Source organism: Saimiri boliviensis, chromosome 2 (genome assembly GCF_048565385.1).
Source record: "Saimiri boliviensis isolate mSaiBol1 chromosome 2, mSaiBol1.pri, whole genome shotgun sequence".
Taxonomy (NCBI): Eukaryota; Metazoa; Chordata; class Mammalia; order Primates; family Cebidae; genus Saimiri; species Saimiri boliviensis.
The window spans coordinates 52,591,723-52,610,203 of NC_133450.1; the positions used below are offsets into that span (position 1 = coordinate 52,591,723).

The 18,481-nt window shown below is 34.6% G+C and overlaps 1 protein-coding gene across 4 annotated transcripts in view; it reads right to left on the reverse strand.

The window, feature by feature from the left end:
• PRKD1 (protein kinase D1) overlaps positions 1–18,481 on the reverse strand; it is a 350,894-nt gene that overhangs the window by 79,469 nt on the left and 252,944 nt on the right. For 3 of the 4 annotated variants that reach the window (XM_039469406.1, XM_074393281.1, XM_074393283.1), the window contains 3 exons: positions 9,777–9,908; positions 7,453–7,613; positions 2–25 (listed from right to left, as the gene is read on the reverse strand). In XM_039469406.1, coding sequence (XP_039325340.1) covers positions 2–25; positions 7,453–7,613; positions 9,777–9,908 — 317 coding nt within the window. The remainder of the gene's footprint in view (position 1; positions 26–7,452; positions 7,614–9,776; positions 9,909–18,481) is intronic. The other variant, XM_039469407.2, reaches the window with a different exon arrangement.

Consider the following 18,481-nt stretch of genomic DNA (forward strand, 5'->3'; position numbering starts at 1 on the left):
CCTCAAAGCCAGGACTCACAGGAGACTGAAACATGAAGTTGTAAGAGCAAAAAGCAGGCAAAGGTGCACAATCAAAGGAGAAAAAGACAGGAAAACAATGTTATTGGATGAAAGTAAAGCACATTACTCAATAATGTTTCATATAGGCATGTTTTCAAAAAAAAGCAAAATGTTATACTAATTAGTCGTTATAGCTACAGAGACATCTGAGTTGGAAACTATGTTTAATATCTAAATGACACTATAGATACTAAGTAAAAATTGCAAAACAGTTCACAGTTGTGAGTTGGTAGGTGTTTAAAAAAGACAACTCTACTTGTCATGGTCTCAGTGATGAATGATGGTTCTTTCACCTTGTTGAAAATAAATTATAGTCAAAATGAGGCATTTTTGACCTTTAAGTGAAAGATCAGATTTTCTTCACAATAATTCATATTCTGAATGGGAAAAGAAAGAAAAAGGTCATCAAAGTAATCAAATGTTACAAAGTTGTTATCCTCCTGCAAGCAAGAATAAGCTGCTAAATAATCAGTATCAGTCAGTGGTTTCCAAACCTAGAATGTCCAATATTGTGCTAGAGTTTTAAGGAGAAAAATATGCCTACAGTGCATAATTGCTCATTTTAGAATCTTTGTTGCATATCATTATTTTCTATCTGATTCTATTCAAGGCTGAAATATAATTCAAAAGCAGAAAGGTCATTCTGAATTATTTTCTAAAGGACAAGAGGTAGTATCAACGAAAAATATGACAGACCTTAATTAAGTAGATAACACTTATCTGGTAATTTATATTGAATATGTTCTTTTTCATCTCTGTTCTCTCAAGGCTTTTTTGTGGCAGCTCTATCTGATGACTAGAAACCAAATCAAAACTACAATATAGTTCACTCTTATTCTTAACAAAAATGCATGACTGTCTTTTGAAATGTGATTTTTTTTTTTGCAGTGTTGAATAAAAGACCCCAAATTGAGAAACGTCCTTTTATCTGTTTTTTGAATCCTCAGCCTTCATTTGCAATCTACAGCTAACCCATTCTGTCAGAAACTTTTGAAAGTCATGTGCATTTAGAATAAGGTTCTGCCAAGACGGTTTGGTTATCCAGTAATATCTATTACCTTTCTGGATTGACATGAAGCATGTGCAGAGCTTAAGGACAACAACTATTCATTTGAACAGAACCAAACATGAGTTTCAGGGAAAAATTATAACCCTGTTTGCAGCTACTCTTGGCACATTTGCATGCAGAAATGGCAAAGTTGGCTCTTTGGGAGAGGAAATCAATTTCTCAGTTTCCAAAGTAAGATACTATTCTTGCCATCTGAATATCTGATATCCAAAGTGTATGCTTTTCCTCCAGTTAGTAGCCCTGAGTATCTTTTTTCTGGGACATCATCACAATTCAACTTTAGTTCATGGTATTTGAAGATGGTCTATGCGACATGCATTCATTTACTCATTCCTCTAAGTTACTGTTTCTCAAAGTGTATGTATTTCTCACAAGATATTAACGGGTTTTATAAGAAACGGGTTCCATGTTGGAGCGTTTTTAAGAACACTAATTTCACCATTGTCAGACTTCTTAGACCATTAATTATGCTTAATAGCTACTAGGATGTCCAATCTTTGGATGAACTGAGAAGCATTTCCTAATCTTATTTGACCAAGATTTTTTTTTCCAGAGTATTTTATGGGGCCATTATTTTGAAGAAAACTTTGAGAAACACAGAGACAGCTCTATCTTTTCACCTTGCTATCAAGTTAGCATCACCAGAAATGTCTATAAATCACCAAGGAAAGGAGAGTGACCTGTTTCATTGGTAGGTAGTTTTAAATTATACCACAGTTTTGTTTTTGTTTGGTTTTATCCCTTAAAGGAAGATCAGATAATTACAGTTTTGTATCTGTGATGAAACTACTGTAGGTGACAATATTTATCACACAAATGAATACTAGGATGTATCCTCGGATGATGTGGCACGGCACATTACCTATTACCTTTTTTTTTTTTGAGACGGAGTTTCGTTCTTGTTACCCAGGCTGGAGTGCAATGGTGCGATCTTGGCTCACCACAACCTCCACCTCTTGGGTTCAAGCAATTCTCCTGCCTCAGCCTCCTGAGTAGCTGGGATTACAGGCACGTGCCACCATGCCCAGCTAATTTTTTGTATTTTTAGTAGAGACGGTGTTTCACCATGTTGACCAGGATGGTCTTGATCTCTCAACCTTGTGATCCACCCACCTCGGCCTCCCAAAGTGCTGGGATTACAGGCTTGAGCCACCGCGCCTGGCCGGCACATTACTTTTAATTTAGCACCCAAAGAATTTATTTCCAATTATTGAATAATGTAAATTTTATAGCCTCATTTTCTTTTAATTAACTGATAGGAATCTCATAAGTTAATCTATTAATTATTATGTGTAACATTTCATTCCCTTTTCACATGACCTGTGTTGAAGAATCTCAATGACTTTATATAACTTGCTATTTGGAGATTCATTGCTATCATTTTAAAACATTTTTACTGAAGTACAATTCATATGGAATAAAGTATGCAACATTCTAGGTGTATAGCTTGATGAAGTTTTGTGTGTGCATAAATACATGTAACCTCTAACCAGATCAAGATATATAATATTGTCAGCATCCTAGAAAGCTCACTTCTGCTCCTTCCCAGTTGACATCCCACCTTAGTTTTATTTTGAAGTATCTTGCCATAAATTGGTTTTGCTTGATTTGAACTTCATATACTGGAATGTACCCTGTATCTGACTTCTTTCTTTAAACATCATTTTGTGAGATTTAACAATGTTGGTGAATAAATCAATAGTTCATTAATTCCATGTCTGTATCAGTCATACATTCCATTGTATGACTCCACCACTATTGGTTTCTAATTTTTAGCTATTATGTATAAAGATGTCAAAAACATCTTATAACATATCTTTCTGTGCATGACTCTCTACATTTCTATTGAATATATACCTAGAAGTAGAACTGATGAGTCACATGATATCCATGTGTTCAGCTTTAGAAGATAACTGCCAACAAGATTTCCAAAGTTGTTTGGACCAATATACAATCCCAGTAGTAGTGTATGCAAGTTTAGTTGTTCAGTACCTTCCCCGGTACTTGTTGACAGGTGTTCTTTCAATGTCAGACATTCTGATGCTCATTACAGACTTAACTTTAACACTCCTTGATAACTAATGATGTTAAGCACATTTCATGTTTTTTGTTTGTCTTGTAATGTGCTGGTTAAGGATACTGCTGTATTTTAAATGAGGTCATCTATCTTCTAACTTTTTTGTAAATGTTATTTATGCACTCTGAATATGAGTTTTTTAATGATATATTATATTGAAAATGTCTTATCCCACTCACTCTTCTATTCTCTTAATGACATATTTTGATTAAAATACTTTCTTATTTTTAATGAAGCCCAATTTATCAATCTTTTTCCTTTGTCATCAGTGATTTAAATCCTGTTTTATGAAGTTTTTTCTACCCAGAGTTCTTGTAGATATACTTTCTATGTTACCGCCTAGAAGCTTCCAATCTACTTACAACTGATTTTGTGTATGGTATAAGACAGGGTCAAGATTCTTCTTTGTCATGTAGATATCCAACTGGTCATAGAAATGTTTGTTGGAAAGACCATTCTTTTCTCATAGCAGTTTTTCCCTTGTCATATATCAGTTGGTCCATGTATGCACATAGTTTCTGGACTCTATTTTATCAGCTAATTTTTCTGTCCTTGTGTAATACCACATTGCCTTAATACTTTATACTAAACTTTGTATAATGCTACCTTGTTTTTACTGTGCCTTTATAATGTTAGATGTTTGGCAATTCTCCAGTTTGTTCTACATCTGGCGTTTTTAACCTCAGCACTATTGACATTTTGCGCTGAGTACTTCTTTATCATTGGAGGCTGCCCTGTGTATTGACCTCTCTGTGATTGGCCACTCAAACCTAATTGACTTGGTTGCTCTTGGGTGCCTTCAAATAGTGTTTTGTTCTGTAATGTCATGTTTTATTCAGCTTTTGTCTTGTCCCTCGTGGGAGAGTTGATATGATTAAAGCTTTCCTTTATACCTAGGAACAGATGTTCTAGAACAGATTATTATTTTTTTTTTTAAGTTTATTGTACTTTAGATTCTGGGGTACATGTGCGGTTCATGCAAGATTGTTGCATAGGTACATTCATAGCAAGGTGGTTTGTTGCCACAATCCCCCCGTCACCTTCCTGACATTTCTCCCCATGTTATCCTTCCCCTACCCTCCCTCTCACTATCCCTCCAATAGCCCCCCCACAATGGACCCCAGTGTGTGATGCTCCCCTCTTTGTGTCCAAGTGTTCTCATTGTTCAACACCCGCCTTAAAACAGATTATTATATTATAATAACTTTTTGCCTGAGACTAAGTGTAAGCCTTGCCTGGTGTGGGTTCAATCGGCTTTGACTTTTTCCAAATACCACAAGAACACATATAAATAAAATTAAAAGATGAGTAAAGCATACAGAAATAATACAATAATTTAATATTGACTTCTACAATTGCCCAAAAGTCTATACAATTGATATAATTTGATAAATGTACTTAAATATAATGACACAATATATTAATGTGTTCCACTTAAGGATCTGCTTAAGTAGTTCCTTTTAAGGAGTTTTTCTTGTTTCCTTCTAATACTCATGATTTATGAAAAGCAATCCATGGCCACAGAACTGTTATACATTGACTACATTTTAGATTTTTTGAAAGAGAAACTGTTTTATGGATAGTATAATGGATAGTTTACTGCCAAAGTTGATGACAGATAAAATTTTTCATATGATCTATGCTATAATAATATTTTTTCTATCTTAATATTTGAGAAATCTGAGATGAATTTCCATGCCCAAATGGATAAACAGAATTACCAATGTCTTAATCTGTATCTGAAAAGGAATTTTATAGTCAAAATAGGCCATCATTTACAGAAAATCTAACTTTCTTATATTTGAGAGAAAGTATACTTACCATAGCAGACTTGCAAAATGGATGATCTAGTGGCATTAATGAGCAATGCCATCTTTACAAGGGTCAGACCATCATTTTTTTTTTTTGTAGAATCCAAAGGTTTTACAATTATTGCCATAATATCACTTCTTAATGATAATCCATTATAAATTTTAAAGTATAGTTATTGGTGTTATTGGGTTGCTACTTCATATGGGAACAAAATCATCCTGCTCGACCCAGGCACACAGGGAGTATCATGCCTATGAACCTTTTCAACCTAATAACACCAATAACTATACTTTAAAATTTATAATGGGTTGAAAGGGACATAGGCAGAATACTCCCTGTGTGCCTGGGTCGAGCTGGATGCTTCTGTTTCTGTATGAAGTAGCAAAGACATGAAAAGGAACAAAGGCAACAGCAAAATGTGTGTCCTACTCAAAGTGGGCCAGTGTTTCCCACTTTCTCAGGGATCAGATAAAAACAGAGACAAGTAGGCATCCCATAAGGACACAGAGGACTTTGCTGTGTTTAAAACATTTTTCTGAGAACCAATGTCTCAAACTATGTCACAAACATTACTTTCCCAAAGGCATTTCTCATTTAAAGTTTACCTGAAGGTATTTTGTACAAGGTTATGAAAGCTTTGACTCCCATCCCAGTAGCTTTAAAAGCTATCTTGTGGCATCAATGTTTTCTCACATAATACGTATCTGATTTGTTCATAATTTTACAAGCTTTCCTGACACACACAGTTAAAATCTAATTTTAAAAATACGTATTTATAAAATAGATTTTAAGCATTTTACAAAAAAATTTAAATTCACCATTTAATTTCAACATTTTATGTAACATATCAAGTAATTCAAACCACTAAGTAGTTATTTAATTTGGTTACATAAAATGATAAAATAAATTGGTTTAAAAACACAAAAAAACTGTGTGAAATTATACTTACATAAGCTTAATTATATTTATATAGAAACCATATATTTATATACATATATGTATAATTTAAAATTTTGTTTCTTACACTTATTTTTAAATGTCTTTCTTATAAACATCATGACTCTCAGAAACTATGCTTAAAAGCAAGAGTAACTGCTGTAACTTGTAAAATCACTATTTGTGAAAATTCAAACTCAAAGAACTTCTGACCTGAGAAGATGACATAGGATTCTTTTAAAAAATAGACTTTGACTTAAGTACCTTTCAGTAAGAATATCATAATTTCAATTAATGTAACTTTATGGAATAATACATGATCACACATACACATTCTGAATAGGTACAAAGTTATAATACGTTCTTCTAGTTATTGGTAAAATTAGTACCTGCCTTTTCCCACTAGGTTCTTTTAATGATGTATTAAAAACACAAGAAACCCCTAAAAGAGAGCACTATAAAACAGAGTATGAAATTTTCCTACTTATTAAAATGAACTTCCATTTGACTTACACTCCTGGTTTACACTGTAAAAAATTTTTGATGATATAAAGATCATGACCACAATAAAATATTTTCCAAACAATAAACTAATTTACATAACATCTTATACTTCTTATAGATATCTTCAGGATTTATTCCCCCTCTCCACTCCAAGAGGAATCTATTCAATCTAAATGCTTTAGTATTTTCAAAATTATTTTCCAATTGATTTTTATAATAACAGGATTATAAAGAATCATAGTAATATCCATTGGGAGGTAGAGGAGATAAATATGGGAAATTTAAATCCTCACACTGTTAGCCTATTCCAGAATGTTTTATTTTAAATAATTTATATAATGACCACAATTTTTATTTTGTTTGAATGTTTGGAAAATCCAAATTTAACTTTCTTAACGTAGAATATTAACCATATCCATAAGACACACACACACACACACACACAGACACACACACACACACACATTCTAGAGCTAATAGAAATATTTAAAATATCAAGTGCTATTTTTCTCACCATATTTATCAATCAGTTTTTGACAATAAACCTGCATGTATACCAGTAACGCCACGCAATGAAGACTTTCATGGTTTCCTAGGAGCAACTTCAAGTTTCCTCCCAAAATAAATATTCAGCCATGCCACAAATTCCTCTAATAATCTTCAGAGAACATTTTGTATCTCTCTGGTTTCCAAATTTTGACAAGCGATGTTTTGCAACATTAACACATTAGTTCGTGCTGCTCTGGCCCTGTGACCACGATAAAACCTCACATATTTTATAGTATCACTAAGCTCAGAGATAAAAGCAAACTCAGAACTGCAGGATATTTGATGAGGTATTGACCAATCTACAGCACAAGCCCTGAAGAAACACTGTCATTAACACCCTGGCTGCATTCTCCCTCCTAATGCCCTGTCTTGGATTGACATTGCTATCACATCATCCCACAGATTTCTCATGGAAATGGGTAAATGGGTAAACAGGAGGCCGTACCAGAAGGGGCTCATCAGGGGCACTGGTAGAGAGTTCAGCAGATGATGTGCGGGTGGTGCTGAGCCCAGTGAGGGAAACATTTGAGAGCCTTCTCCGCCTCACACCACTACAATTGTTGGGTATTTTAAATGCACATCTCTTATGGTAATTCAGACCACATCCTGGAAAGGGAAAACAAAAAATTATTTTTGTTGTATCATAAATTAAAAAGTAATTCCAATATTAGTGTAAAGTAGAGATTTTAAAAAATAGTATAGCTTCCATTTTCCTTGAGGGTATGTGGAAATTCCAATTTTCTTTTGAATATTCCAATTTGTTAATGGGTTTTGAATTCTGATCTTATTTCACAAGCTCAGCAATTATGCTAGTTATCATTTTTAAAAATGTTCTGTTAGATAACAGACTTAGGCTTTAAGGGATATAGAAATCCCTCAAAATAGATTATCTCAAAATAGATTATCTGAGCCATTTTTAGCTGCCACAAACTCAAATGTGAGTGGACACTTAAGGGAATATTAATCACAGCTCATCACAACTTTTATACAACACTGATTTTAATCTGGGCCTCATAACTTCCTTATCCACATGGCGTTGAGCAAATTCCTTTGCCTCAGTTTTCTTGTCTCTAAAACAGAGGCAATAACTACCTTGTAGAATTACTAAGAAGATAAATAAAGTACCTCACATGCTGGTTTCCACACAGTAGGTGATAAATAATTGGAAACAGATTTCTCACTTAGGCAAGTATCAGTTTCCTTTCAATATTTTTACTATTCATAGTCCCCACATAGCTGGAGTCCATTACTTAGAATCTCTCCATGTGTCACACAGCAGTCCAGACAGACAAATTTTCATAAAACTGTATTTTAGGCAGACTTTCTTCTAGATCATAGCATTCCCTCCCATAGACAAAAATTAAAAAATTGCAGTAGCTTATTTATAAGTTATATAATAAATGCTAAGTTATATTGGTCAATGTTCAAGGATCTCTATCCCTGACCTCCCAATCCAAAGAGAATAGAGTAAAATTGAGTAAGTTTTGAAGATTATATCATGCTGTCATAGCATCTTGAATTGTGCAGTTCAAAGTGTTTTTTTCCACAGTATGATAAAACTGTGTTATTAGTGCAGAAATGCAGGTACAAGTTCCAGTTCACCACTCAACAGGTGAGTGTCCTTGGATGGTTTGATTAATTTCCTGAATCTCTGCTCATTTGAACAAATGTGTATTAAATGTCTACTATTACAATTTCTGGCTTACCTACTAGGCAAATTTTATTTTAAGTTTGATTTTAAAATATTGAGTACCATATAGGGGAGAAACATATCCACATGATAAAGGAGAAAAGATGTGAGAATAAGCGTTCCCAGGTCAGACCTACTTTGTTCATGACAGGAAATATAAAGAAATGAAGAGAGAATCCATGTACTCCTTAAATGCCTGGAAGACAATTCTGAGGGAGATACTACTATACTACTGTAGAGGGCAGATAGCTCCAGCATGCATTATTTTTAATTTTTTTTTAAATTTTAATTGCTTTAGGAGTACAGGTGGTTTTTGGTACAAGAATAAATTATATAGTGGTAAAGTCTGAGGTTTTAATGTAGCTATCACCCAAATAATGTACGTTCATGGTAGTGAATAGGTAGTTTTTCATCCCTTAGCCTCCTCTGAACCTTTTGTTTCTGATTCTCCAATGTCTATTACACCACTCTGTGTGCCCCTCTGTACCCACAGCTTAGCTTCCACTGATAAATGAGAACATGTAGTATTTGGTTTTTTGTTCCTGAGTTACTTCAGTTAGGATAATGGCTTCCAGTTCCATCTAAGTTGCTGCAAAAGACATTATTTTGTTCTTTGTCATGGCTGAGTAGTATTTTCATTTATACATATACATGTATAATGCATATTGTGAATTATATTCATAGTTACAATGATAGGGAATCGGCCTAAGTGCACATCAACCAATGAATAGAGAAAACGAATGTGGTGTGTGTACATACACGCACACACACACCAGTGTATATACATGTATGTATACATGTATAGGTATAAGTGTATATAAGCACAGAAGCATATACATATATATGCATAGATCTATGTTTATATACACACATACATACACATGTGTGTACATATACATAGGTTTATATATGTACATAAACATACAAAAAAGTTTTTTCAACCAATGAGTGGATAAAGAAAATGTGTATATATGTACCACATTTTCTTTATCCACTCATTGGTTGATGGACACTTAGGTTTTACATATCTTTGCAATTGTGAACAGCACACGTTTAACTTGCATGGGAAGAAAACTTACCTTCACATTTAAGACCTTGACGCACCAGCCCCCACAGCATTTCTCCACAGTGATCACAGAAAGCTGGAGCTCTGTATGAATGAACAAAGAGAGCGTGGGGACGAATCTGAAAGTCTTCAAAGGTGGCGGAAGCTGTAAAAATAGTGATATTGAAAAGTAAGTTGAATGGGTATTCTGATCTACATGTAAACAAAAAAAGTATGCAAAATAACAAATATGCCAGTGTGGATATAACTCTCATCAAAGTTAGGGAAGATAAGATGCGACATAGCCTGAACTTTCAGCCATTAAACATTCTTCTCAGTCATAGTTTTACAGTTGGTGGCAAACAACCCTCTCTCTTCTCTTCCTGCTTGGCAAAATTTCAGACCACTTTAATAACAGCCAAAAAACTAGCAGAAAACATGAATGAAAGGATAAGTAAACCTGATTTAAAAATACCCGATGATACTTCAAAATACTTTACTTTTTCTCTTACCTACTGGTTACTTAAATGAGCCAGAAAGGTATTCAAAAATATTAAATGAAAATAAAAATTGATGAATTCAGACAGATCTGAAAAATAGTATAATTGAGTATGACCATGAAGAGGTGCATTATGGGGCCCAGTTGAAAGACAGGTAAGAAATATGAGTGGCTTTCTAATAGGGTGATAGAGCTGTTTGAACTCTTGGGGCAATGTGTAATAACTAAGCATTTAAATCATGACTGAGCAACAACCAAGCAGCCACTTCACCAACATGCCAAAGAGAGGGATTTAATACATATGTTGGTGAGTTGCAGTCTATTCTGAGAATTATACCTTAATCAATCATATTCATGCTGTAGGGTACTCTTTGGTGTTGCTTACTGTTGCTTTTTCTATATGGTCCTCATGCAGAATATTAAAATCCATTTTTATTACACTTTTTCATACATTTGCATTATATTATAAAAGTGGTTTGTGCCTTTTCTGTTGTTGTCCAATTCAAGTAATAGAAAGGTACAGAAAATTGAAATGGAAAGATTAGCTTTTTTCTCAAAGTTCTAATGGAAAGTGGTGGATCTTTCCAGACTTATTTGTACACAGTAAGCCGAGGTTGAGGATGCACAGTATAGCATAGAGAGTGCTGCCCTGGCCATCAGAAGACCTGAGAGAAGCAAGCACAAGCCTCAGTTTCTCATACCTAAAAAGATACTGTCTGATGACGACTTCTCCAGTCCCTTAAAATTTAAACTTCCATTAATGTCAGAACAGAACCATATGAACTTAATTTTGTAAGATTTTATTCTAAGAGAATTTGGGGAAAACTGAGGCCTTCAATGCGTTCCTTCTATTCTGCCTTCCTTTCCTGTCCCCCTCAATTCAAGTAAGTTTAGAAAATTGCATATCACATTTCCTGCTTCAATATTCACAATATAATGGTCAAATGCTTACTCTAAGTAGATAAGAAAAATAGTATGGTTTGGGTACAAACCATCTACTTTGGTGATTTGATCAAAATATGTCCAATTGGGGGAATGCTATAAATTCTCTTTAAAATTGGTCTCTCATACTCATGTACAAAATTAATTTTTTAAATATCAAAGAAAATAATTAAAGAGAAAACTTTATGACAATCCTTAACTTCTAGCTTCTCCCCTCTGCCCCCAAATCACCCCTCCAGACCAAACAATTACGACAATACTATGACAACTATTAGTTGTAATTACTGTAGTTTTCAAAATAAGAAACATTAGAATTTGACAGTACAAATACCAATCTGGATTCAGACATTTCCAGAATTAATTAGAAAGAATATAAATAATTAAACTAAAGATTTTCAGTGATACTCTCCCAATTTATGCCAGGTAAATTTGCTTTTTTTGTTTTTTTCATTTTTTGAAGGGGATTAACATTCATAAGCAGTTAGCACCCTTGACTTATGTTTAAATGCCATATTTCTAAAGTTCAATTTTAATATTCTCTTCTTAATTTTAGAATAATTAAATACATTTTTAAAATAAAGCTACAAAGTGTGGTGAGGTTTTTCATCCATTTGAAATCAAAGCACAACATCCATTCATTATGAATTTACCTGTTCTGCACCCTGGGGGAAATCAGCATTAGTTGAGTGTATGCATGCCATCTCGCCTAATCACAAAATTGCACTTCAGAGATAATCACTTAGCACAGGAAAACAAAGTGAATGCTGTAATTCCATTTCATTTAAGTTTAGGAATCAAAATGGACAGATAAGAATAGGAATATTAAAGCATCTAGAGATTCCAAGAGAGGAACAATGTGCTATCTGTCAGTCTGTCATAATCAATCAGCCAACTTAGGTTAAAACCATATTACAGGGCATATTAAAACCATATGACAGGGCAACAAACTCAACAAAATAGACCCTTATACTGGTATTTGTGTCACTTTGATTTGCTCTATTCACAGCCTATTGTTATACTCCAGCGTGCAAGAGAAGAGAAAATGACATGCTTTTCTTAGTCATTGAGCATTTGAAATAGGTAACTGAGCCAAAAACCCTAAGATAATCAGTTCTTTTATGGTTCATTATAAATTGTTGCACAAATGGAGTAAACTGTTTGGTTAGCAGTAAAGAAGAAACAAGGCTTCTGAAGCAAAATAATCTCTGGAGGTCAAAATTATTTGCATAATAAAATAATGTCAGATATTCCAAGAGTTTCAGTACTTTTTTTAAAAAAATGGGTAATTTTGGCAATGGGAGAAGCATTAACTCTTCCTGGCTATGACAAGCTGAGACTGATATAATGAAAGGAAATGCTTAACCTATGGCAAGCATCATCTCATTTTATTTTTGACAAGCAATCTATAAGGTAGTTATTATTGCTACCCCCATTTTGCAGATGAGGAACCTGATACTCAGAAATTAAGGAGCTATACTAGGTAATGCAGAATCTGAACTCAGGCAGTCCTAACACCAGAACCATATAAACTCTCTCAGCCACTATTACTCAACTTATATTTCTTTGACTATTTAAACACTATGGACTATATTCTGCACCTTTATTTTATGTATCACTGAAAAATATTTTTTAAAACAGTGCAATTAAATACACATACACATAACCCCTTGTAACATGCATTATTATAACAAATGTTGGGAAAATGAGAAGCTATGAAATATAGTAGAGAAAAAATTAATCCAGTTCTCAAGATAAAAAATTCTTTTAGTGTGCTTTTTGCGTAAAGTCCATGTTTAGAAATCCTTCTTTCCAAACAAATTGAGGAAGAGTAATTGGTGTCTCAATTTTTACAAGTCAATGGTAATGATGTATAGTTAAAAGACAACTGGAGCTTTGTGTCCACGTGATAACCATGTCACACACTAAATTGATTAGTTAGTTCCAAAGCAAAACATTTTGAAGTTTCTGAAAGTTGTGAAGCTTTCTTAGATCAAAATTTGTTCTTTCTTTTGTGTCTAGAATATTGAAAATAGTTTCTGGATATCACTCCTACACAAATTCACATGCTTGTCATTTTTAAGGTATTCTGTAGATTAAAAAAAAAAATCAATATTGGCCAGGTGTAGTGGCTCATGCCTGTAATCCTAACACTTTGGGAGGCCAAGGCAGGCAGATCACCTGAGGTCAGGAGTTCGAGATCAGCCTGGCCAACATGGTGAAACCTCATCTCTACTAAAAATACAGAAATTAGCAGGGCATGGTGGCATGCACCTGTAATCCCAGCTACTCGGGAGGGTGAGGCAGAAGAATTGCTTGAAACTGGGAGGTGGATGCTGCAATGAACTGAGATCACACCACTGCACTCCAGCCAGGGCAACAGAATGAGCATCTCTCAAAAAACAAAAACAAAAACAAAAACAAAAAAACAGTATATTATTTAAACTTCCTATCATTTACCCATAAACACACATCATTGGTGGAATGACCACTATTCACAATCAGTTTATCTCATTTGTGAATATCTGAATTTTTAGAAAGTTCTTGTTATTGAGGCCCCAGTATACTTCTGTAACTTTTACTTAGTGGTCACAGTGCTAAAAGCAAGCCTTTAAAAATAAGGCAATTTTATGCATTTAAATGAGCTCATATAAGTAAAGCAGTCCTGATTTCAAGCTAGCGTGGTTTATATGTTATTAATACATCTAGAACCTACTAGGTAATATAGCATATGTTGAAAATAGAAAAATGACTAAAGGAACATTATCTGTGGTTGAGAGCTCCAAGTCAAAATGAAGATGACAGACCCATATATATTTATAATACCAAATGCAGGATGGAACACAAAACAAAGGGTGGCTAAGGCTGCCTAGGTCTGTCAGGGAAAGCTACATCCAACGGAGAAATTGTAGAGAATCCTGAAGGTCGAAAAGCAGAGAACACGATAAAAGAGGGAACATTTTCATATAGTCTCATTTTTATTATAAATAATTTATAGAATTGTCTATATATTTCTTTACAATTATTGTGGGTTCTTGACACTTCATCATCTTTGGTGTACTGTCAGGGTGATCGGCAAGAATGACTATAAATTGTCCATGAGGCAGGGAACTGAGAGATGACAACAGATCAATTCCACACCGTTGTGGCCCAGGTGTGTGAGAGTGCTTGTAAAATTAAGCTTGCATATGACCATGCTCTCCCCCAACCACCCTATACACATATACCTATGCCCTAAGGCTGGTCATTTTTTCCTGCTTCTCTATTGGTCCCAGTCTCTCCAAGTCAGTTCTACATCAGATTCTCCCTTCACGCAACCATTGTTCAAATTAATCTCACATTTCACATTTTTGTTATACCTGGAAACATCTAGAGTTGCAAGGATCCACAGCTCTCCAACAAGAACATTCAATAAATTCTTGTAGAGGGACTTGCAATAACATCTTTCAGATGGGTGAAGATATGAAGGGAATTTACATTTTTGGCTTAACATCTGACCAGAAAATTGTTACTGAGGTGCAATGATGGGAATTTGAGAGGCTGTGAATATATCATCTCAGAGATCATAATAACCAAGAGAAAAAAACATAAAATGTATTTAGATATCTTTACCAGGCAGCTCAGAAGTTTATGGAAGGTATTTCATAAGTTTATGGTCAGAGATTCACAAAAACATGGCTACACGAGAAATAAAAAAGTTCTCACAAGTCAGATTGAAAACACAATAGCAAGTTGCCCTAATTAGGAAGAAAAGGGAGTGGTAACCAGATGAACGATGTGACTGCCCAGGGAACTGTCTGATAAGTTCATGTTCAGAAAAGGAAAGTCTCAACAGCAGAAGGAGCAGCACAGAGTCAGGGTGAATGCAAGTAAATGGCTCCAGCCAGAGAACCACCCTAGGAAGCCAAAAGAAGGAAAAGCTGAAACTTTTTAAAAGCTGAAAGAGAACAAAAGGCTTTTCAGCGGTGTGTTTCACGTGGAAGGAATGAAGCAGAGATAGGCCTCAAACACAGGAATAAATAGTTTAATGCTAACAGACAAAATAGAAAAAGCTATTCAATTATACATTTTTTATCTTTTCTAGAAAAATAGGCCATCTTTAAACTAAAAGAAAAAAATAGAAAAAATAGAGAGAAATAACATATCAAGAAGAAAACAAAGTCTAGGATGGAGGAGAAAGGAACTTTAAAGAAATTATTTTAAATAGGCACAAATGAACTACAAATGAGTACTTAAAGGCTTATTTTTAACTTTAAGAAAACATATATCTCAATACCCTAACAGAATGTTGTTTGCTTAATGAAATTATTCTAAAGCCCTTTTGTAAGAAGAATAGAACATATTCTAATAGTAATAGAAAATTTAACAGAACATAAATTTAGCCCTACTTCATATCAAAATGTTCTATGAAATGTTGATATTTTAAAATATGGGTGGCTGTGAAAGACAAAGAGATCAGCAGGCTAGAATTAGTGACCCAGAAATGTACCCTATGTATATATTTAAAGTATTGTAAGTGATAACAGAAATCAATATCAAGGGTGGAGATATAATTTAAAAATAATTAACAATCAGTAACAATGAGCAACGTAGGGGAAAATACAATTTGAAACAATATTTCCTCTCTTATACTAAAATAATTACCTGCTGAGCAAAAAGTTAAATAAAAATACAAAATCATAGAAAAACTAGAAGGGCATAGAGTGAATGCTTACTAAATCTCTGGTGACAAGATGACTTAGAAACAGGAGCTCATAAATCCGCAGTAATGGAAGAAATCAAATGAGAAAGACTCATTAGCATGATCATGTAGGCACTACTGGTTGAGGCCAAGGAGTATTAATAGTCTCTTTAATTTAGCATAGTTACAGTAGATGTATTTATAATAATTATAAATTCTCGGTCACAGAAATCTAATTATGTTTAATAACTCCAGGTATATAGAACATAATTACTAATATTCAAGGAGACATCCCTAGGCAGGTTTAGAATTCTGTTTTTTCAATTTTTTTAAGCCAGAAGGAAGCAGTGGGACAGGAGGAGTGTTTGATGGCAGGGCTAAAGCGTTGCTCAAGAAATAGTTGAGGACCACTCATGAACTCACAGAGCTACAGATAACATGTGAATGATCCTTTATCAGTTTCTTTTCCAGGCAACCGAACTCTATGGCGGCTGTAAAACATTTAGTTTAGAAGCTTCCTGCTAGGAAGATGTTTCTTGAAGAAAACAGCTACAAACTATACACAATTATTATCCGTGCATTAAAAATAAATAAATTTATTTTTAAAAGCTTTATAAAAAGTAAATGCATTTTTATAAAATGGAGCCTTATGTAGCTAAAAGATGAGAAAACCATCAAAAAATGGGATTATTTTATGCCATCTACCTCCATACTGAGTTGGCCACGGATACTCTCCTCAACATACTTTTTCTCCAGCTATTTCTAAGAATGCTTCTGTTTTTCACGTCAATCCCTCCTTCTGTTTTGCCTACAGAATTCTCAGGTAGCCAGCTTCCACCCAATCCACACCTCAGCTCAGTGTCACTTACTCTGGGATATGCCCACCCCTACCTGCGGTAGACTGCCCTCTTCTCTTTTCCATAGCATCCTGGACACTTCTGTCATAAAATGTATCCCTGAATACTGCCACTCCTTGTTTATCTGTTCACACCTAACATTTCAGATTGCAAGACCACAACTTCTCTAACTGTACACACACATATGAAAGTGATTAATTCTCATAGTTAAATAAAGCAATGCCTTTAAAACTAATGTTGCTTGCCTGCAATTCTAAGGCTTTACATTTTATTAAGTCCTAATAAACTACAAATACAATATTTGCAAGTTTGAAAGCAAAGTCCATCAGAATATCTTGTATCACATTTTAAAAAGTGTCTAGCATTGCTTTCCAGAGATGTCTTTGCTAGTACCTTTTTACTCTAAAGGCAATATGGTGTCAGTAGTGATTTAAAAAAAAAAAAAAAAAAAAAAAAGCAAGGACTCTGATCCTGGTCACAGCAAATGCATGACCTCGGTGAAGTTATTTCACCTTTCTGAACCTCAGCATCCCCTTCTCTAAAATGGGCTTCATGTAATGCATCTCACTGGATTATAAGGAGGACACAAAGTGATTACCATAGTCCTTTGCATACCATTGGGAGCTGTCACAAAAAGTTATTAGTACAAGGATGAAATATATGAGCTTTGTGGTCAGAAAGACCTGGTTTGGAATCCCAGTTATTATTAATAATTATTATTGTCACAACCATCATTATTAATGGAGGGGAATCCTGTTTGTAAGTCTGTTGCCAATTTAGGGCCCTTAACAACTAAGGGCTATAAAAACCAGTATTATTTGTTCCTTCTACTACCTTATAAAGCCTATGCTTCCACTCCAGCGGAAATTGCTTTTCTATCTACCGGTTTGGTTAACACTAATTAAATGGAGATAGGTCCACAGGGCTGTGTCTAGTTCCTTCCCCAGAATGAATCAATTAACAGTTGGGAATTACAGTGGGGAAAGAAGGGTCACCATATCCTGATGTGACTGAATGACAAATGCCACAGCTGGAAAGAGATTAGAGAGCATCTCTGTTCAAGAAAGAATATAAATGGTTGCCCCATGTGTCCAACATAGAGGAAAAAGAAAATTAAGTAAAAATGTCATGGAGTCAAATTCTAGCTAATGATTGCAAGCTCTGCAGGCACCCTGGATAGAGAGAAAGAAAGGTCAGGTCTGTTTCTTAGAAAGCTCCATCGTGTACAGAAGGCTTTACACCTTTAAAAGGATAATGATCTAATTTACATGAGGAACACCAGCATAAAAATTACCTTTAAACTTCTTACAAAAGCCTGGTAGACAAAGACTAGGTACAGTATTATTCAGAAATATTCTGAGAAGCAGCAGGGTTTCTCAGGATGAATAGCATCACTGTTGTCAAATATAATAGATTTGCACGTAGAGACACAGGGCCGAAGAGGTTCTATGTGCTTTACTTCAAGTTGCTTTAAGTTTCACTGTACTTTTCATACAAACAGACGCCTATTTTTGATTCATGAACAACAAAATCCAGAAAAGCTGTGAAATCTTCAGGGTATACCCATTCCAGAAGAAGCACCAGTTCAACAATTGCTGAATCCAATTCAGCACTGGTTGGCCAGGCACCTGCTGTGTGCAGGAATTATCCAGGCTGTGGCTCAGGGGCACTGAGAGGAGGGAACTTGGTACTGAAACACTCCCCCTATTCTACATGAAGAACAAAGCTGACTTTGTTCTTTGGTCCACTCTGATTTGTTAGAA